At 37.8% G+C, this 22,655-nt stretch overlaps 1 protein-coding gene across 11 annotated transcripts in view; it reads left to right on the top strand.

The window, feature by feature from the left end:
- Nucleotides 1-18,004, top strand: part of CHD9 (chromodomain helicase DNA binding protein 9) — an 89,260-nt gene extending 71,256 nt beyond the window's left edge. For 9 of the 11 annotated variants that reach the window (XM_062007796.1, XM_062007792.1, XM_062007791.1 and 6 more), the window contains 16 exons: nt 236-325; nt 1,314-1,417; nt 1,544-1,661; nt 2,347-2,404; nt 2,729-2,771; nt 2,932-3,151; nt 3,281-3,483; nt 3,725-4,633; nt 6,627-6,790; nt 8,726-8,998; nt 9,851-10,023; nt 11,003-11,138; nt 11,646-11,867; nt 12,665-12,793; nt 14,693-14,797; nt 16,082-18,004. In XM_062007796.1, coding sequence (XP_061863780.1) covers nt 236-325; nt 1,314-1,417; nt 1,544-1,661; nt 2,347-2,404; nt 2,729-2,771; nt 2,932-3,151; nt 3,281-3,483; nt 3,725-4,633; nt 6,627-6,790; nt 8,726-8,998; nt 9,851-10,023; nt 11,003-11,138; nt 11,646-11,867; nt 12,665-12,793; nt 14,693-14,797; nt 16,082-16,939 — 3,805 coding nt within the window. In that variant the 3' untranslated portion in view covers nt 16,940-18,004. The remainder of the gene's footprint in view (nt 1-235; nt 326-1,313; nt 1,418-1,543; nt 1,662-2,346; nt 2,405-2,728; nt 2,772-2,931; nt 3,152-3,280; nt 3,484-3,724; nt 4,634-6,626; nt 6,791-8,725; nt 8,999-9,850; nt 10,024-11,002; nt 11,139-11,645; nt 11,868-12,664; nt 12,794-14,692; nt 14,798-16,081) is intronic. The other 2 variants (XM_062007798.1, XM_062007797.1) reach the window with 2 other exon arrangements.
- The last annotated feature ends 4,651 nt before the right edge of the window (nt 18,005-22,655 follow it).

Genomic DNA, 22,655 nt, shown 5'->3' with positions numbered 1-22,655 from the left:
CTTTGTCTGGGGTTTTAAAGAATCTTTAAAGTGAAACGATTTGTAGAAGTGATTACAATAAAAAGTGTTAGATGAAGGGAATTGGGAGGTTTTCTCGTCATGTAACTCAGAGGCATGTTTTAGGAAAATTGCTTGAAAGCTTTGTGATACAACAAAAGACAAAACCACCCACAACTATTGTGAAAGCTTTCGGAGTTCTAATATTTGTATTTCTCTCTTTCTTTTCTTTGTTTAGGGTCTTACTTCGAGTAAGAATGTTGTATTACTTAAAACAAGAAGTCATTGGTAATGAATTCCAGAAGGTGTTTGATGGAATTGATGCCAGGTGAACTATAGAGAAGTTTTTTGCTTACTTATTTTAAATGAGAACTATCAAGTGGAAACTCAGAAGTTTTCCTAAACCTAGATAACATATGTCAAGAGACTGTAAGAAGGATGTTTCTGTTTACTAAACACTTCATATTTACTGGGCATGAGGAAATTCTTATTTCTATTTATGAGTCTAGCTATATGAAGTAAAATTAAGTCAAATAGACTGAATGAGTGAAAGATAGGATTATATATTTTACACTCCATTTGCTGGGGTTTTCCTGCCTCTTTGTATATGCTTTTGATAATGTACTGCATAATCCGTTAATTAAAAAAATTAATGGAAGTATTGCCGTTTGAAATTAATTGAACTCACAGGAGTTTGTGGTGGATAGAAAGTTCTAATTTGATTCAGAAAGCTGTTACAAATATTTATGGAAGACAAGTCTGTCTTGTGCTGTTAAACACAAAAGCAGATATTCCTTGGTTTGCTAAGTTTTGTGAGCACAAACTGCTAGGAGGTGGCAGAGTTTACTGAGAGGGGAAGAATATCATATGCTGGTTCTGCATTCGTATTCTTTCCCCGTTACTGGTCTCTGTCAGGTATGAAAACTAAGCAGTCTGGGTGTTTTGAATTGTTGCTTTTAGGGTCTTATTGAATGCAGAGGTGAAAAATTGTATGCCTCAGCCTCTTTAGGTGATCAGAATTAATGATAAATCAATGTTGTATTGGGTGACTTACATAACTTAGTAGCGTAACCTTCCATGTTTTAACTGTCACTTGCTATTAAATAACAAAATGCGTTATGAAACTAAACATTTCAGTCCTAGGACTCTTTACAACCTTCAAAGTAATCTTTGACTTGGTTTGGTAGACATGGAGTGTTTTATAGGTGTGCTTGAAGAGAAGTTTACTGTGCAAAGTACAAATGTACAAAGTCAGAAAAATTATCTCTTTCTCTGAATATTATTGATGTTGGTGTGCTGTTGGTGATTCTCTTTAGTGAAATTGATGTTTGGGTCCCTGAGCCAGATCACTCTGAAGTTCCTGCTGAGTGGTGGGATGCAGATGCAGATAAATCCCTTCTAATTGGAGTTTTTAAACATGGTGAGTAGTACAGACAACTCTGTATGTACTTGATCACCCTTCAGTATAGACACTCTACAGTCAATTGATTTTTTTATAGCTTATTCTCAAAGTTGAGTTTGTGCCACTTTCTGTTTTCTTTATTAGGTTATGAAAAATATAACACTATCAGAGCAGACCCAGCGCTGTGCTTCTTGGAAAGGGTTGGCAAACCAGATGAAAAAGCAGTTGCTGCAGAACAGAGAGCAAATGATTATATGGATGGGTATGAGCACTTAACAGTGGGCATAAATGTTTTGAGGCTTTGCAGTAAATGTTGACTGAACTGATGTGTTTTGCTTCAGTCTCTTTTTAACTAGTTTTATACTAGTTTGATGTCATTGTTGTGAAGAATTCTGCTTTGATTTTACTCCCACAGTGTGTAAAAGAGTTAAGAACACTGTAACAGATCCATTGAATTTAGGATTTCACAGTTAAAGGAAAAATGCAATGACTTGTTTACAAGGACTCTGCCTTGTGTTGCTGTACCAGAAATATATCTTGGATGCTGAAATAAAAAAGCTTTCAGAGGTGGAGTGCTACAGACCTATTTAACTTGATTTCAAGTCAGTTATCGTGGTGCATTAGTTTTGTATAGCTAACCACTGACCCCAGTTGAGCAATTTAATTATCGCTAGTAAGTGCTGAAAAGGAGAACTGCCTTTTATCCATTACCTCATTACTGAGATTAGAAGCTGTAGATCATATAGAACATCTTTGAATGAGATGGTTGAATGGTGGAGGGTGGGTAGGATTGAAGCCAAAGCTGCTGTGAAATACTTTTCTCATTTCAAATAGATACACTGTATTTCATTTTCTAACTAAATTTAAATGAATTTTGCTTAATTGACAAGTTTAAGGCCTTCTAAAATATTACTAAGAAGGATTCTTTTGTGTTGACATTTTAACAGGGATGTAGAAGATCCAGAATACAAACCAACACCAGCACTGTTTAAAGATGACATAGAGGTATAGTAGGCACCTATTAATGGCTCTTTTCAAAACGTTTAGAATGTAATATTTCCAACTTTCTGTTGAGCAAATGATGATGTTTTTCTATATTTCTATAAATAAATAAAACTTACTTCACTTGTCTCTGCAGACGGATGGGAAGGGGAAAGTGGAAGGGGATCGTTGTGTGATTCTGTTGTAAGCGTAGTTAGTCATGTGTCCAAAGTACACATAACTCTTCATATTTGTCATGTTTGTAAGTTGTCTGCAAGGTGTAAGCTTAACCTAGTTCTCTGGAGAGAACTGCACTTAAAATTTCACTTCATTTTTGTTTTCTTACAGGATGATGTTTCATCCCCAGGTGATCTAGTAATAGCAGATGGAGGTAAATGCATGAAACTCCAAATCTGAGACAGCTCAATCTATTTTGAATTTTTTAATTCTCCTAACTCTTAGCAAAAAGTATTTAGGTTGCCTAGCATAGGACCATAGGCACCAACAGTGATTAGTTTCTCTGTTTTTCCTGTGACTTTGTTTTAATATAGATGGACAAATGATGGAAGGAGACAAAATCTATTGGCCCACTCAGTCTGCCTTAACAACACGCCTCCGCCGCCTAATAACGGCTTACCAACGAACGAGTAAAAACAGACAGGCCCAGCAGATCCAGCCAGCATTCCCAGTACAAGCTACTATGATGCAGCCTCCCTATGAGGAAGCTGCTCTAAATCCAAAGATGGCTGCTAAGATTGAAAGACAACAAAGGTATGTGTAGTATGTAAATACGTATTTTAATGCATCCTTATATAAAAAAAACTGGATCAATACTAATTGCTAGCTGCGTGAAATAGTGAAGGAAATGACAGGGTTTCCAATTTTCCCTTGCTGATCAAGATGGACAAGAAGAGAGGAAGCTGACTTTTACAGAGTTGTGTCCACGTTTGGAGTGGTGTTTGATCCTGAAAGGGGCCGATTTGATTGGACCAAATTTAGAGCAATGGCTAGACTACATAAGAAAACTGATGAGAGCTTGGAGAAGTACTTGTATGCGTTCATGTCAATGTGCCGGAGAGTCTGTCGTCTTCCCTCAAAAGAAGGTGGGTGTATATATTTTTACCTTTAATTTCTGTTGCCAGGACTTACCTTGGAAAGGTTTTCTTTTTGTATGTTCTGAAACAAAAATGAGGGAGAAGGAAGTAAGGAAATATATGAAGTGTAAAATTTAAAGTTTGTCATGCATGGGGAGACTGATTAAAGCCGTTCACTGCTAGCAGCGCAAGGTGTTTGCAGCAGGGGATCTTTTGCCAGATTCTCATCTTTGTTTTTTTTTTCCTGCAGAACTCGTAGACCCAAGCATTTTTATCCAGCCAATTACAGAGGAGCGAGCTTCTCGGACGTTGTATCGCATTGAGCTCCTGAGGAAAGTGCGAGAACAGGCTCTTAGACACCCACAGTTGTTTGAACGGCTAAAACTATGCCAGCCAAACCCAGACTTACCTGTCTGGTGGGAGTGTGGGACTCACGACAGGGATTTACTTATTGGAGCTGCTAAACATGGAGTTAGCAGGACAGATTATCATATCCTTCGTGATCCTGAACTCTCGTTTATGTCTGCTCAGAGGAACTATAATCAAAATAAAGTGACGCTCTCAAGGACTTCTACTCCACTCTTGCATCAGTACCAGATGGCGTTATCTGCTTCTCCTCTTACGCCTCAGTCAAGACTGTCAGATGCTAAAGTGAATGCTTTTGAGGACACAAAAGCTAAAAATGAAAATCTGAAAGAAGACCCTCAGTCTTCTGAAGAGGAATCTATGTCTACAGAGGAAACACAGACAATAATGAAATCTGAACCTTTGAGTCCAAAAAATGGCACACCAATACAAAATACAGACCACAAACCTAGCATGAAAACTGAAACAGACAGGCGCATGGTGGCAGCGAGGACAGAGCCTCTGACTCCAAACCCAGCTTCCAAAAAACAGAGAGTCAGCAAAAGGGGATCTGACTCTAGCTCTGACTCAGACTCTGACTCTGATAGATCATCCTGTTCTTCCAGGTCATCTTCTTCATCCTCTTCGTCTTCCTCATCTTGTTCACACTCTCGATCAGGCTCTAGCTCCTCGTCATCTTCATCTTGTTCTTCAGCATCTTCGTCCTCATCATCATCATCCTCCTCATCGTCGTCGTCGTCATCATCATCGTCTGAAGAGAGTGATAGTGATGAAGAGGAGGCACAAAAACGTGGTATGTGTGTTGCCTTATTTCTGCATTATAACTCTGAAACTGAACAAGTTTATTCATAATGGAAAAACGTCTGAAAAAGGATATTAAATCACACTGAAGTCAACTTAAACATCTTTTCTTGATTCTTCAGGGATGCAATATTTTCTTACTTAGTGCTTTGGGTGAGGTACTTAGGATTTGTTGGCTGATTCCCAAAGGAAGCTTACTGTGCATGTGGTTCATGTGTGGGAGGAGAATTGAATGGCTAATATTCTCTGGAAGTATATTTTGTGTGTGTGTATTCCCTACTGTTGTGTCTTTCCTAAATATAGAGATTCTTTTGGTTTCTCTTATTTGTTTTTTTCCAGTCTTGCTCACCTGTCTTTGTAGCTTTCTCATTACGCTTTCATGAAATCTGCAAGCTTCCTCTGTCTAAGCTATAAAGTAATGTAAGCTGTAGGTGGCCAAGCAGTATAGTTGGACTGAAAATTTCGCTGTAAAACATGTATGTGCTTAGAAAAGACAGAGCATGTTACAGAGCAAATAGGAACGAAAAATAGACACACTTTTGAAAGCTTCAAAGTCAAAGCAAAACCCTCTGATCAGTGGAGTGATGGAAAATTTTTAACAAACCAACTAATCATGACTTCAAAATTTCTGATTTTGATACTATGAAGTATCCTCTATTCTTGTTCCATTGCAACTCAGAATGTGAAAAGATTTCTCTATTGTATGACAACAAATGGTAATAAAAGACAGAATAGAATAAAGTTAGATAGTGGAATTACAGTAAATAAGTAATTTGGGTTTTTTTTCCCAGTACCTCAGGGTGTTATCTGTGGAAATGACAAATGGAAACCACGGGGTTAATTTACTGGGAAAATGATCACTGGGCAAGCAAAGAGCCACTTGAACCAAGTAACTAAGATGCTGCTGCCTGTAGCAGTGGAAGGATATTTTCAGAGGGAACAGTTGTATGCAAACATTAAAGCAGTAGGAGAAAAAGAATGCTTATATGACATAAATATTTAGATCTAGTTGGTGGATGCTATAACATGTGCTACAAGTCCAAATATTAGGCTTGCTTTCTGCCAGCTCAGTCTGATTAGACCAGTAATTGTGCTATGCTCAGACTGCAAAAATATTGTAAATCAGTCAGCCTTTCTTTCTGTGGCTGTTTTGCTGTAAGCTGCTGTTGAAGAGATTGGTAAATGCTGGAAAATTCTCTGAACTTCATCTGCACTTTCATTTTAAACCCAAATTGTATTTCATATATTGTACAATGATTGTGAATCTTTGGCATACTTTTCACATTTGAAACAATTTTAAGGGAAAGCTAAACTGGATCTGTATATAGCTGTTGTTAAGATCAAATTTGAGTTCTGAGGAACTGTCCTTCAGTACTCTTCACTACTTGTGCTGCTGCTTGATTTACCTTTTCAGACAGCACCTTTTTATTTTAAATTTTATTAGGTTCATTCTGTTATTTCCCCATGGTCTTAGTGAGACTTGTGTTGCCATCTGGATGGAGGCAAAAGTAAAACAGTAATAAGAAGTATTAGAAAGTCAGAGGACATATTGGAAAGATATAATGAAAAAAAAAGCATTCCGAGGTGCATCCAGTAAATGACATTTAAAAGCAGTATCCCAGCAGATTTGCCATGTTCTGATGATACCTTTCATTTCCATTTAATCCTATATTTTCATTTACATTGGCTTACAAACAAAAAATGTTAAAATAAGCGGGGGCTGATTATGCTGAAGCATGTCTGTTTTCAGGTAGTTACATGTTTGACCCGTTAAGCTCTTGAAATGCTGACAGGAATACGTGTGGAATTTACAGGCCTAGAGAAGGATCAGCAATCATCCTAAAAAAACCACAAAAGATGAGTTCTTCAGTTTAATTTTGTGTTTGGACCTTCTGCAAGCGTTGTTCTGTGTATTTCGTTCACCTGAATCTCTTACAGTGATTAACTTCTTCAAGACATCAAATGATATTGGTGGTTTTATTTAGCAGAAGGAACCCCACACATAAAAGCGTATGATGAAGAGAGTGTAGCCTCTCTGAGTACAACACAAGATGAGACACAAGACAGTTTCCAGATGAACAATGGAACACCAAATTCCAGTTACCTCCTACAAGGTGGATATATGTTGGCTGCATCCTACTGGCCAAAGGCAAGTTTATAATTCTATTTTGAAAAGCAAAGGTGGACTGTGACATGAGTGTTCCACTAAATACATTAAAACCATATCACTGAGTTGTGTGGACATCTTGGAAAAACACAGTATTTTAGTAATGGTAAATTATTCTAAAGTTATGACAATGCATTTTTTACAGCAATTGTATAGCTGTATCTGGAAAAGAGAGAATGTTCATATAGGAAACAAAAAAGGGAGCATATTTAAGATGAAGACAAGATAATTTGGATGGTGTTAAGTCTGAGAGGAATTGTTTAGAGAAGTGAAAAAAATTTAAACAAAGCAAGAAGTACTAGAAGAGCTTTCTTCATAGTAGTAAGCCTTGTTCAGCTGCATTGCAAGATCCTAAGTGAGTTAAAGTATAGGCTGACTGAAGCACTTGATGTAATACAACTTGTATGTTAAAATTTAACTGTACGATTCCATATGTAAATTAGTGAAAGTACTTGGAAAAGATAATAGTTTATCTTGTTTGAAATAAGTACTGGATATTTTCAAACTAGTTAGCTATATCTGAATTCTATGACTGTTGTAGCTTGGAAGATCACAGAGCAGTTTCTTATTCTTGCAGTTACCAACTTAACTAAGATGAAGCAAAAACCGAATTGCTGGAATGCCTCTTTACAACTTAGACTTTAACTGTGATTTATTTTTTGATAGATTTCTTTCCTGGTGTATAAGGAAAATAGGATTGACTTGGACATTTTCAGAGTCTGAAAAGTCTCCTTGCACATATAGTCAGTGTTATACATACTGATTTTTGTGTGAGACTTGGGGTTTTTTTGAAGAGTAGGAAAGTCCATGTGATGTTAATTTTTGTGACTTTTTAATGCTTCTATTTTTCAGCAATTCTTAAGAAATTTTGACATGTTTTAACATCTGTACAATGTTGCTAGGCATATGCTGAATAAAAAAATACACTATCATTTTAATTAAGAAGCCATCACTTCAAAATCTCCTTTTGTGGAACAGGCATGAGTTGTAAATTCTCTTGCAAATTAAGAGCCAGATCACAAGCTTGTAATGAAGGAAAAGGAAGGCAACACATGAGACAAAAAGGATGGTGAAATAGGGAAAAGAGCTATAGGATCTGAACTTCAGGAAATTTAGTTCATTTGTTCCTGGAAGATGCATTTATGTCTAAAGTCTGCTTTTCGTAGTTTTTGAATGTTCATTTTGAGAAGGGAGAGCACAACCTCAGTGTCACAGGTGCTTGGCAGGTTGTGAAAAGGGACATTCAGAGTATAAAAATCTGACTTTTAGGTATAGGGGAAGGTCCTGAACTTGACAAAAAAACCCCACGTTTGCTGATGGAACTGGTGCATTTAGCATTTGCATTTGTAACTTGCCAAATAGCTGCACTGTGAGAAAACCTGGTATTTTCTGGAGTCAACATTTCTTAGCTGAGTTTTCTGGGACTTGAGTTGAACATATTGTGCAAGTGAAGACAAACCTGTGTTTGACTCCTGTGAGTGAGGAATAATGTGTTTTCAAAACCTGAAATGAGATGTGAGAAGAAGTTTCATAAATTCTGTTTGCCAGATATGTAATGGTGCTGCCCATAGATTCAGACTCTGCTACCAGTGAGTCAAAGCCAGGCCTACAAATACTACTCTGGTAGTTACTGTGTCTTCTCTTTAAAAATCAGTGAGATATGTGTTTCAAACACATTAGGTCTCATACCCTGTATAGATGAGAGATGTTGCATATTTGTTTACAGGTGGTGAAATTAAGTACAGAGTTGGCTACCACAAACTTGCAGAGGCAATCAGTATGAATCCAGGAACTTGGACATGTTTAAGTCCAGTGATTAAAAATGTTGTGATTTCCTTTTAGAAGTACTGTATAAATGTCATGTGTGCAGTTGTTGGTAAACACTGCTCTTCTAAAAACATTATCTCTGTTTTTTAGGATCGAGTTATGATTAATCGACTTGACAGTATTTGTCAAACAGTGTTGAAAGGTAAATGGCCTTCAGCAAGAAGGAGCTATGACAGCAATACAGTGGCATCTTTCTACACAACCAAACTTCTGGATAGTCCAGGTGCAGCTGCAGATTACAGCGAGCCCAACGCACCAACACCCCCTCTTGCAGGTGTTAAAGAAGAATATGATCAGTCACCACAGATGTCAAAGGTGAAGAAGCATGTACGAGAAAAGGAGTTTACAGTGAAAATCAATGACGTATGTTTATTTTTATTGCCCTAGGACCTGATTGCGATTGCGGTGTGCGGCATGCTTTACCTGCAAGTGGCTGCCTGCTCTCACTCTCACTTCCTTCACACACTTGTTTGTGGGTATTTGGGTCTGCAGCTTCTGGGGTTTGGCTTTGACTCTTTGGGGGAGTGGTTTTGGTTTTTAGGGGTTTTTCTTGCTTTGGTTTGGTGTTTTTTGGCTTTTTTTTTTTTTTTTTTTTGAATTTGCATAAGCCACTGGATGGAATCATTGATACTTCTTTCTCTGGAAATTTTGCCATTCTGTTCCTTCCTCAGACAGCTTGTTTTATGCTGTTTATAAGAAACCTGGTTAGAAAAAAAAGGTATTTGTGTCATTTGACTTCTTTTAGAACGTTTCATTATGTCCTATGCAGCAAGCATTTGGTTATTTCTTGACCTTTTAGAGGGTTAGAGGTAGATTTCACAGTTTAAATACAGGCTAGAAGCTTCAAACATTTTCCTTCTCTGTAGTTTGAGACCTGTTCATAGCACATTATGGTAATTTCCTCTTGCAATTGGGTTTGACGTTGCTTTAGGGCTGGATTCGGGAGGTAGGCAGCTGTTCAGTGTCTGGATTTTTTCAGTTGAGGTGGTAGATAATTTAAAATTGGTTTATAGAAGAAGGAATTCCATGGAACTCTGCTCAGATTTGGGTTTTTTATGTGGAGAAGCAGCAAGACTTGTTTTTAAAGGTCTAAGACAATGTTTTCATTCTTCCTCAACTCTTCCAGAGTAAGTGTTTGTATGTGAGAATCCTGATAATGAAGTAGTCATTTCTGCTTCAGAAGAGACTCTTCTAACCCTGGCATTTATTTAACAGGAAGGTGGTTTGAAATTGACTTTTCAGAAGCAGGGACTGTCTCAGAAAAGGCCATTTGAAAGTGAGGAGGGGGCATTGGGACAGCAGCAATACCTGGCTCGGCTACATGAACTCCAGAATGCATCTGAAACCAGCCTTGTCAACTTCCCAAAGTCACTTCCCAAATCAGGTACCTAAAGTGTCAGAGGGCATACGGGTTAGGAGGAAGTTTTATCTTCTGGGTTCTTCAGTTGCTCTCCACGTTACAGGCAGTAGAGAGAGATATTTGCTATGTTAGTTGTTCTAACTGCAGTCTGGAGGAATTCTCTCCAATGTGTTAGGAAAACTGAGCACAAAAGTTGAGGCATGAGCTTGGGCCATATGAATACTCCTCACAGTGTCAGTTACTGTAATGCACCTTTATTAGAAGGGTGCCATTATACATTATAAACACCCCCACAAGGAGATTTTAATATTTATAAAGTACATCACCCTGTACTGACAGTAATCAGTTTAACTCAGAACTTACTGTGGCTAGTTTGTAAGTAAAGATGAAGAGTTCCAAATTTATACCTGTGTTAGTTTGCACTCTTCATATTTTTTCCTGTGTTTCATGTAAAGAAGCAGTGGATGACAATAGTCTAGAAGTAATTTTTGGTAAAAAAATAACAGTAAGTGTACACTAACAAATAAAAATGAGCCTAAAGTAAGCAGTTAACATTTGGAGTAAAATATTCCAAGTTATTAAACCGTGTACTTGATTTAGGCCAGCTTCTGATTAAATGACTGCAGTTCATTGAGATGCCACACACAGGAGGAGGAAAACTTTTCCTTCAAAAAAAATCCTACCTTCACGTGCATTTTGAACGTTTCTCATTTACAGAGGGGTGTCTGCCTCTGTGTGTGACATCAGCAGTTTTTAACAGCTGTCCCCCTGTACAGATTTATTTGGAGAGAGTAAGAGGCAGTATAACTCATAGTAGGAGTGGCTTTTCAGAGCCTGATATTAATAGTGTTTTAAACAGTCATAAAACAATAGGCAATTTTTGTTAGATATTATATGCACTTGCACGATTTCAAGTAATCTTATTTTCATTTTCTATTCTGATATGTTTCTTGTTATAAACAGCTCAAACATCTGTCACTAATTTTATTGCATCATTAATTAGGTACTTCCAGTTACTTAACAGCCAGTGCCAATGGAGTCATAGTTGACAGTCAGCCTGTAGTCAAAAAGAGAAGAGGAAGAAGGAAGAATGTGGAGGGAGTTGATGTCCTCTTTTTAAATAGAAATAAACAGCCTAATCATGTAAGTAAACTTGGTTTTGGATCCAAAAATAAGGCTTAAATTACAGTTAATCCCTTAGCCGAGCATAACCAGCTGTCAACATACCACAAAGATCTTATTACTCAAAACTGTGGGCTTTGGGAGTCTTTTCTGAAACGATTCACTGACAGTTTTTGACTACACAAATAAGAGCTGGTAGGGTTTTAATTGTGTCTATCTAATATTTAGTAACTATTTTTTAAAAGTAAGTTTGAGTGTGGTTTTCTTGAACTGCAATCAATGATATATTATTAGAAACTTGGTATTTGAACTAGAAACACTTTGACATCCTTTCCTGTAAAATCTGCTACCGGACTTGGTTGTACATTGACATAAGAGGTGCTAACTGTGGCATGAGGAGTCTCACTGAGTCCATGAGTGTGTGCATAATGATCTGCCAGACTGTGGCCTTCCTTGTGTCATACATGAAATTGTGGTAGTTGTTTATTTTCTATGGAGAACTTAGTCAAATGTTCTCAATTTCTCCAGGTTAATCCAGGTATTAACTCCTGTCAAGTTGCTGCAGGAATAAACCCAGCACTCACTTACACGCAGTCCCAAGGCATGCTTGATGCAGAGAGTCCAGTTCCTGTTATTAACCTGAAAGATGGAACAAGGCTTGCAGGTGATGATGCCCCCAAAAGAAAAGATTTAGAAAGGTGGCTTAAGGAACATCCTGGATATGTTGAAGATTCAGGAGCTTGTATTCCTGTGAGTGTTCCGTTCAGCTCTACTTTATCTAAATAGTAAAACATTCTTGTGAAGTGTTTTAGGATTTGTATTCTATGTTACGTGAAATTATTCCTTCATTATTACTCTCTCTTTTTAAGGAAAAGGAAAACAGCCATTTATTTTTACATAATTTGAGCTCCTCAAGCCTTCCTTTTCCCTCACAAATGCAATTACCCAGAAAAGCCATACTAAATAAAGGCACTTGGTCTTTTGTCTAATTTCACCTACGATTAGGAAAAAAAAAATCTAAGATGAGAAAAGTCATATTACCATGGTACTGATGATGGAGCTGAAAATGTGTAACAGCATATTTGGTGATGTGCAAGAGGATTAAAGACTTTACTGTGGGATGTATCTCAGAGCTACGTTAGAGTGCTGTGGCAGTGATGCTTGTGTGGGAGTGATGTTCTCATTATGTTACCTCTGAATTTGAGATTTGTTCATGTTGAACAGCATGTAAGAAAACAGTATGTATGACATCTGGATTAGCAACCTTATTTCCCCTTAAAGATGATATGCTACAAAACAATATTCCTGACAGCTAAAGCGTTGTTGAAAGCTGAAAAATTATTGATACTAATCAGTGGCTAGAGGCATCAGAGAGAGGATTTACTGCTGCTCACTGGGCCGCTTATTGTATGACTGTGATTACTGAATTGTTACTGAAATATTTCTGAAGTCAAAGACGGCTTCAGATGAATACCTGACTCAAGAATCCACAGATATCATTTAGTTATAACAGAAAGGTAATTTTCTTTTTAATTCCTTTATAACAGAGGATGCAGCTGCATGATGGGAGGCCCAAACAAAAGAGACACCGTTGTCGGAACCCAAATAAACTGGACGTTAATAGTTTGACTGGTGAAGAACGTGTTCAGCTCATCAATAGAAGAAATGCAAGAAAGGTATTTGTAGTACTGATGCCATTCTGACATTCCCCAAAGGAAGTTAACTGAAATGAGGAACTATATACTACACTTACATTTATACTGTGTACAAATGAAAGATTTTTGCACAGAGCAAGAAAGTCAGTGACAACCTTGTAGTAAATGTTTTTCAGCTATGATAATATGTAAGATATGGCTAGAAACCCTATGGTTTATGTTCTGATAGAATTTGAACACCTTGTTTGTTGCAGTATTTGTGCCATTGACTAATACAAAGGCAGGAAATACGTGGTGATGTGATCGAAGTAGCGACTTCTCATGAGTTCTAAATTTTGGGTACATTTTCTCATTGCTACTTTTGGCATGTTCAAAATTGTAGTGGTAGTGCATCCTGCAGAGAAAGGTCCATTGGAATTGCTTAAGTCCTGTGTACTGCATTGTTTTTTCAGTTACCTCTGAGATTTGAGCTTTATGGTCCATCAGTATGTAACGATTATAAATCCCATTGCTAGGTTAAAGGGTAGTGTAACAGGAGAACAAAAGTAGAAGGGGACTTCCTGTATAAAATCCTAGCAATGGAAGATGAGACCAAATGTTGAATTCAGACTCAAATTCAAAGCTGATCAAAGTTTGGGGAAGGCATAATGCATTTGAAGAAGCTTTGAGGAAAGCTAAAAGACAATATTCAAGAAAAGCATGCAGAATGTTGTGTTGTTTATTGAACAAATTTAGATAGATGCGTGAGATGGTGTCTTTGAATGTCAATGTAGTACCAGAGCTGCAGTGCAGTGGGAGTCTTTGAGGTATCATGTCAATGTGTGGAACATTTTCTCTTGTGATACTGCTAGCTGTTCTTTATAAAGAGCAGATGCAAGGAAAGCAGGACTTTTTTTTTTTTATGGTGCTATATTAAGGTCAGAATCTTTGTGCATGTGTAGAGGAGACTGAGACAGAATTTTGAGAGTCGTTAATCTTTTCAGTGCATTGAGACAGCAGCTCTAAAGAGGAACCCATAGGTTGCTAATCACTTGAAAAACAGACCTTTGCTGCTCTACAGTAAGCTATGCCCCGAGGAATCCTTTCAAAGATGATGATCAAGGAGTGAGAGATTTGAACAGTGCTTGCTATAAAAGCTTGTATTTTCATGATGACTTTTTTATCTTCTGATAAATTTGTACACCATAGCTGAAACTCTTATTTTGTTAACCTCACTTTTCCCATATATAAGTTGTCCCAAACTTCTCTGCATCACTGAACTTATTTTTTCATTCTTCAGTTCGGTTACACATTTAGTGGCAGGGGTTGAGGGGTCCAAAAGGAGCCTAAAAAATGTGAGCTTAAGTTGTAGTTTGTAGAAAAGGTTGATAAGAAACTGGACTTTTTCCTTTCTATATGATTTTATTAGGACATGATGCCTAGCATCTTAACATAGCCTTTTTGGCCTAAAAAAAAGCAAGACATGATTTCACAACAGAGGCAGAGCCTTTTAATAGAAATATTTTTAAAAATTGACTGAGATGATAGCCTAGGACTGATCTAGTGTACAAAGGAGAAGTTTAACAGGATTGTAGTTACAACCTTCATAGTAACGGTTGGACCACTATTGTTCTCTATTTGTGTGGTTGCTCTTCCATTGCATGTCTTAAATTAAACAGTAGGAATGTAAAATATTGAAGTTTCAAAGTATGAGTTTAATAGACAAGTTTTAGTTCTGTAGACTTGGAACAAGGGAAGTGTGTCTCGCATATGCTACCAGGAATTGTTCAAAAGCTGTATCTTACTCATTCATAATGTAAAGTGAGACTTATTTTGTGGTGTTCTATATAAAAAGCAAGTGTCAGGTACGAATGTTGATTTTTTTTTTTTTTTTCTTATCAAATGAGAAGTATTTCCTGACTATTTTCTTCTGTTTCTCAGGTGGGGGGTGCATTTGCTCCCCCTCTGAAGGATTTGTGCAGGTTCTTGAAAGAAAATCCAGAGTATGGAGTGGCTCCTGAATGGGGAGAAGTCGTAAAACAGTCTGTGAGTATTTGCACAATAAGTTAACTGTAACATGAAATGTATCTTAAATAAGGCAAACAGGGAAAAAGGGCATGCCAAAAGGCATGCTTTTCATTTGTAGTATTGTATTAAATGTGGAATGTGTGTCAGTGTTAGCTTTTTTTATGCCAGCTCTGTTCTCTAAACGAGATTGCTGGCACAGCTCTGAGTAGGAGGAGAGGGAGGGACAATGGCTGGCATGTCCAAATTAGACATGTGATTGAAGGTGCTGTAATACCACGACTTTTTCATCTCATAAATATTGCCTTGAAGGTCTTTAGGAAAGATACCAGCCCACAGAATACTTTCCTCTTCTTGAAGTTACAGAGGGGAAGATAACTATAACTTTACTTCTTAATCGGTTTAGTTTGTGTGCACTTCTAAGAAATTACCGTCTTCAATCAAAATATAAGTGAAGTATTCGTAGAATCAGAGAATGGTAGGGTTGGAAGGGACCTTTAGAGATCATCTAGTCCAACCCCCCTGCAGAAGCAGGTTCACCTAGATCAGGTCGTATAGGAACATGTCCAGGTGGGTCTTGAAGACCTCCAAGGAAGCAGCCTCCACAACCCCTCTGGGCAGCCTGTGCCACTGCTCCCTCACCCTCACAGTGAAATAGTTTTTTCTTATAAGTACTTACAATACTTATAAGTATTAATATAGCTATTTTCTACTATCTAGAATTTCTGGTTTCTATTTCTTAGAGCTTTTGTTTTTAGCTAACAGCTAGTGTTGAGAATCCAGTGGAGGGAATGAGACTAACATATTACTACATTTTTAGAAGTAGGTCTGCACTGCAACTTCAGTGTTGCCCATGTCTTTCTTAAACTGACACTAGCAATTTAATAAAAAGGGCTCAGAGATTGTTGATCTGTGTGCAATCACACTTATATTTAACTCAAATTTAGAGTAGCTCATTTTTTTAATTAAACCGTCACATGATTGGAATGTGGTAATATTGCAAAGAAATGCCAGTTTATGTCTTAAATTGAGATTGTTCTTCTAATTAGCTGTATTTCTGCAAACAAACCTCTAAGGATAAGTTAGCAGAGGATCTGAGAAGACGTTTATGTAGATCTTGCTGTGGAAATGGGCCTTCATGTATTTGTGATAGCCCAAAGTCACCAACAATTCCTGTGAGCTGTATGGAGATGAAGCTGCTGTGCTAGTACCAGACTTAACTTTGACACCAGGGTCTCTTGTTTGCTTTTACTTTCCACCTTTAAGCTTTCAAAATACTACAAATACCCACTGTGTGTGTTGCAGGGATTCCTTCCAGAAGGCATGTTTGACCGTATCCTCACGGGGCCTGTGGTGCGGGAGGAAGTGAGCCGGCGGGGGCGGCGCCCCAAGAGCGAGATGGCGAAGGCCGCGGCAGCTGCCAGTGCCGCCAGCGCACCCGTCACCCCGCTGCTGGCCAACGGGCTGCTCCCCGGGGTGGATCTGCCCAGCCTTCAGGCCTTACAACAAAACCTGCAGAGCCTGCAGTCGCTGCAAGTCACGGCAGGGTTAATGGGAATGCCGTCTGGCTTAACTGCTGGAGGAGAAGCTAAGAACGTGGCTGCCATGTTCCCCATGCTGCTGTCAGGGATGGCTGGATTACCAAACTTGCTGGGCATGGGAGGACTCCTGACAAAGTCTACAGAATCTATTTCGGAGGAAAAAAAGGGAAGCGATTCAAAGGAGGTAGATACAAAGAAAGAAAGGACAGAAGACCAAAACACGGACACTGGTGGTGAAAACTCTGTTTCAAGTTCTCCTTCGACATCCTCTGCTGCTGCTGCGGCTGCCAATCCTCTCTCTCTTAACCCATTACTTTTGTCCAACATACTTTACCCAGGGATGCTTCTCACTCCAGGCCTTAATCTTCATATCCCAGCTTTGTCTCAGTCTACTATTTTTGATGTACAGAACAGTGAAAGCAATGACACAGGCTCAGCCAAGCCCACAGAAGAAAAAGAGGAAAATTCTAAGGTTAGAGATCAGGAAGACAAAGGGGGAACAGAGCCAAGCTCTCACAATGAAAACAGCACAGATGAGGGTTCAGAGAAAGCAGATGCTTCATCTGGATCTGATAGTACATCGTCTTCATCTGAGGATTCAGATTCTAGTGATGAAGACTGATCCCAGACTCTGCACTTAAATTATAAACTGATTTTGAATTTATTCTTTAATTATGTCATTGTAAATAACCCAGTGTTGAGTGCATCAATGATTTACTGACCGAACATTTCAGTATTTGTTTAGAAGTGCAAACTGCTTTCAGAGACGTTTTGCATGTAATATTTCTTGAAGTTCATAAGTTTCTGAACTTGTATGTACTATCAAATACACAATGGTGTAAAATTACAACAAAAGGCATTATAATTTTGTTGGGGGGTTAATTTTATGAAAATAATGCTCAAGTAAGAGCTGTATATTTAATATATTTGCAGTGAACACAGAATACTTTATGCATATTATTGATTTAATTTGAATATAGTTTTACAGCCTCCTTGACACTTATAATTTACAGATCAAAACTCAGCAATAATTTGGGCAGCTAATGAATGTCATGAAAGCTGTAGAATCTACATCACCATCCATTGCTTTAATTACATGAAAATGCTCTAGTGTTGTGATGCACTGCTGTTTCCAATTCAGGTACAAGTGTGTTTAAAAGAAGATAAATTTTTTCCCAGTCAGCCAATTAAACTGGCTACCTGTTACCTCAGCTGAGTTAGTTTAGGAAGTTTACATTGGTTTCTATTACTTGTTTTCAGGGTTTGTTTTGTTTTCTAAAGACATCCTGTATATCATGTTAAAATCTGAGTTATTTGAGATATGACTGTTGGGGTTTTATTCCCCCTTATTACAGCTGTTCTCTTTGACAGCAATAAGGGGAAAGTAAAGCAAAAACTGTCTTATCTCATGCTACTTGGCACCATGTAGATCTGTTTAGTTTATACCTTGTAAAGTTTTGGGCTCCCTCTGCAGAATTAGAAGTCCCAAAATGAGGAGTAGTTTCCCCAAGACTCAGAAGAGGCAAACTGTCATAAAGTGCCACTGAAAAGACCTTTCAACACTGCATACTTCATGTAAAAATTGTTTGTTTGCTTTGTTTGTGTAGATTTCTATTTGTGTTTTATGTCATAAAACCTCCTGGAGTTACCAGTTAATAATGGCAAATAAAGTATAGATAGTTTTGAACTCCTTTTGAGTTTAAACTTCTCTGAAGATTAAAATCCAACTAAATACTAAATGTCATTTCATATATTATGCTGAGTTACCCACTAAGGAAAAAGCACTTTGAATAGTAAGGATGACAAATTATTCCTAGAAACCACAGTAACAGGGCATAAAGCATCTGTTTTAAGTCCAAGTCCTTAGAACCCTTTACTATATAAAATCTGTCTAATGTTTGATGTGTGATATGATTCCTCCTTCTTCTTAAGCTGCTATTACTCTGACACAGTCAAGGCCCAGATTCGCATTTACGGAAGTTCTGAACCAACTGAGACTTCAGTTGACTTTGGTTACATCATTTGCGGTCCAAGAATAGGCAAGTGTTAAGAGAAAATAGATACAGGTACTAGTAGAAGTCATTTTAAAAGCTTTACAAAGGGATAAATTTAAAAATAAACAAAAACTGTATATTTTGATATAGTTCTGTTGCTTGCTTGTACAGTAAAACAACTGTGTTGTTTTTTATCAAGAACTTTACCAATGAAATATAAGTTTCTATGTGCAAAATAACTAGCCCCATGATTAGAAGCAGTATTACATGTGATTACACAATTATACAAGTACCATTTGGATTGTGCTGGTTACGTATTTTCCCAAATAGTATTCTGATTTTTGGCCCTTCATGCAGTGTCTTAGCAATAGTGAAAACTGAAAACTGCCAAGAGAAGGGGGTAGCAATTCTTCATCATGGAAAAAAAAAAGTATTTCATATTTAATATTTTGCCCTTTGTAACATAGCACTTTTATTTAACTAGGATGCATCTATGAAATAGCCAAAGTTTTACAAACAGTTGTTAACTTAGTTTGCTGATGGAGTATGTCAATAATACCATCACTTCCCACCCTTACCCCACAAAACAAATCCTAAATCTTGTGGCTAAAACCTAATTTATATCAGATTTATGAAAGAAAGTATTTTCCTAATTATGGTCAAGTGAGTTTGGTTACCATTCCAGTGATTCTTTCTATGTGATAAGGCAATTACAGTTTCAAGTAATGAAGGCTGGTGTAGACTTGAACATAATGTTTGTTTTATTTTTAATCAGTTTGAAACAGAAGGGGAAAAAGTGTCCCACTATCAGCTAAACTATATGCAAATACGGTTGTATAAAGTTAAGGGTTATAAGGAAACCTCAGTAGAATTACACTAATACTGAAGTTAAAAGGATATCCAAGGTGATGATAAAGTGTGTGTTGGTAGTTACTAAAAGAACCTTAGCTGTTATTGCCTTGTATTTCTATCCCTTGTTTCAGGCTTCATGATCCAAGTCTTAGTCCAAGGTTTGGTTTTTTTTGGACATTTGCAATATTTGCCAGTTGTGTTCTGTGTAGTCTGAATTTGCTTTCTGTAGTTGAACAAGCGTCTTAAAAGTCATTTGTAATTTATTGAATTACTTTCTATGATGTTCTATAGAGCAAATGGAAGTTTAATTATTTTTTATTAAACATATTCTTTGACTACCCATGATGTCGGCCTCAGTATGTGAAAATAACGCTGTCTGTGTAAGGATTAACACTTGTGTTTCAGCAGAAAAAGTTATGTTCTAAAACTGAAATTATTCTTTAAACCTTGACAACAACAAAAAATAAAGCCAATGTAACACCACGGACCCATTCCCCACCCCCTCTCTGGAAGACCATGCTTTACTGTTGCATAACGTTTCTGGGAGCTGATTTCCTGTATTTCTGTTGTCTTAGAAACAGACTAAGCTCTTGTTCCAGCCTATCAGTAGTTACATTTAGAGAGTATACAGTCTAGGTTGTGGTCCAAAAGTTAACTTAATTACATACAGTTAACAATACATCTAATGCTCCAGTGTAGACATGTTGGCAGTGGAGTACCTTCTGAATCTTTAAAACTGCATTACTTTCTACATGTTTACTAAGTCTGTTAGGTACACAGCACTTGCTATTTTTCACGCATTTCTTACAGGGCATGGACATGTCTCCTGGTTGTCAAGTGCCTTCTTGTTTTAACCTGTCACTGCACTTGAAGTATTCCAGTCTGAATTTTGTCTCCTGATCATGATCATCTTTTCTGAGATTCTGCTTTCTCAAATTAATGCACAGGTGATAAAAATGCTCATGTGCATATGAGCTCTGTTCTCATGTTCTCCAGGTTTTTCTGTGGAAGTCATGCAGAATCCCTAATACTGTGTTTGAAATTCATTTGAACAGGTCTCTAGAAAACTGTCATAGATTGTTTTTTAAAAATGGGGAGGAGGAATCATGGCTTGTAATTTTATGATCCAATCCTCTTGGTCTGTATACTGAAAGATAATTAGATGTGGTTTTCAGTAAAACTGTTTCCAAGGAACAGATGATCCTAGTGTTCTTGCGCCTCTTTGAACCTTTTTGAAATGAGTATCGGTATATGATGGTCAGATGACACCATTAACAAGGTATCCCAGGCAAATTCGTATTTGTTACGTTTTATCTCTGAGAATTCTGCCATGTTATTCACTAATCTGTTTTTCATTTATTGCTCTGTATGACAGGACTGATACACCATCAAAATGACTGTTTCCTTCCTAGTGCCTGTGTTGAGGCTGCACTGAGATGAAGTGGGCTCTAGTGTATGTGGGTCACTGTAAAGGGATCTACAGTGTAGCATTATGTGACATTATTTGTGATGTGAAAGTTGATTGAGTTCTGTTACATCTATGGTTACCTTCAACATAAGCAATATCAGTGTAAGGTGGCATTTACACTGCTGTGGCTGAGCACTTCAGATATTACATCTGTATGTTGCTGAGACATCAGGGTTGTGTTGATGTCTAGAGAGGAGATTAATTATGCTTAGTGTAGCTCTGGGAGTTTACAAAATAACTTCCCTGGTTTATCTAAATAGCCCCAATGTTCTACAAATAGGAGATTCCATTTATTTATCACATTTAGAGGAAAAGGAAATAATAGCTTTCCGTAAGTAACAGAAAATCTTGCATCACTTCATTTTTAGCTAATGGTTTGTCAAATTTAGTTTTTCTGTTAAAAGTTACAGCAAGAATGGTTAAGTGTTTCTCATGACAAAGGTAAGTTTCAGTTCACATTTCCCCAAAGAAAACTATTCTTTTAGGAGAAAACCTTTTCTAGTAATGAAATAAAAGCCACTGGGGTGGCCAAGGAGCGAGAGAGTGAGCAGCTGCATGGTGTGTGGTGCCGGCTGGGGTTAAAGCACAACGCCCTGAAACACTGCAGCTTGCAGGACTTTTCGTTTACCTTTGGTACATTTTTGCTTCAGTTTAGAATATTTTATATTCTGTTTAGCTAATGTTTAAAAAACCCAGACCTATTTAACATTATTCAAACTCTAGGATTTCTATACTTAACAGAATCCAGGAACATTTTCAAATTAGACAAATCAAGGCTACAATTATTGTTTTAACACTGCCTCCTTTCAAGCTCTCCCACCCAAGGAGGAAAGTGCCATCCAGGAGATCCTGCTGTAAAGTTATTCTGCAAAATGAAGACTTTTTTTTTCCCTGCCTCTCGTCGTCTTCAACCATCAACAAGCCCTAAGAATGCCAAATTCTCATTGGTGTTCCAGGTAAGATGTCATGTGCCTAACCCTTTCATGGTCCCTCCTGTGTATGAGGGAGGTTGGTTTGTGAAATTTTCGTGATCCTGATGTCAGATACGGTAAAATCAAGCTGTTTTCTGTCCTGAAGTGAACAGCTTTTGATTTGGGAATGACTGTGTCAGCTCCTTTGCTTCATGCTCTTTAACAGACTCTCTTCAGCTTCTCAAAGCAGTTGTTAGGATATTGGCTTGTTGTGAGAGTTTCTAACTCCTAGTCCCTAAATAAGGTAAGTGTACAAAGTGGTGATCCTAACTGAGGCTTAAGGTAAAATACCATGTGTTGCAAGATTCCTGATAGTCGTGCACATTGACAAAATAGCATCAGAAGTTGGAGGAGACTGGCTGTGTTGGGAAGGTCCCAGGGAGAATACTGGAGGAAAGTATTCTGATGTGTTTTCACACAAATACTTCCAAGAGTTGGTCATCTTGGACTTTCCTTATTAGGAGATGAGACTTCACCTGGTATGTATGTAGCCTTATGTGGGAGGTCACTTTATTTCCCTGCAAGCAGTCAACAGAACCACCATTTCAAAAACACCTCATCACAGGAAATATTCACAACCTGGGTCTGGTACCGTTGCAGCCTGTGCTATTACTGTAGTAGAGCCTCAAGATTTGCAACCTGTTTCTTGTGTCTTGCAATGAAACTACAGTTTATTATCAAAGTCACCAAGATAGAATTTGAGGTAGTTTGCCTTGGTTTCGTGCAACTGTTTTGAAGAGGTTGATCAGTTATCCTGTGAGCTGCAAACTATCTATGCCTCTGACTGCCACCTGTCTGAAGAGCTCAGCATGCCACAGCTGCATTCCCCAGTGTGATATTAGTGGCAGGAGGGCACAAAATAAATACAGATGCCTGAAGCCCTTTGATGTTCTAAATACCACTTGCAGTTCATAAAAAAGCCCATTTCATACCATGTTCGTGAGCTAAATTTCTGAAACTCTAAACCAGTAGAATGTTTTATTGTATGAAAGCCTAGTGGCTGTCAGGGACCCAGACTGAGAGGATGTGTGTGGCATCCCCATTAGTGGTGGT

This window comes from Colius striatus, chromosome 14, assembly GCF_028858725.1.
Source record: "Colius striatus isolate bColStr4 chromosome 14, bColStr4.1.hap1, whole genome shotgun sequence".
NCBI lineage: Eukaryota > Metazoa > Chordata > Aves > Coliiformes > Coliidae > Colius > Colius striatus.
The sequence above is the reverse complement of the archived record's forward strand: the minus strand, read 5'-3'. Positions and strand labels throughout refer to the sequence as shown.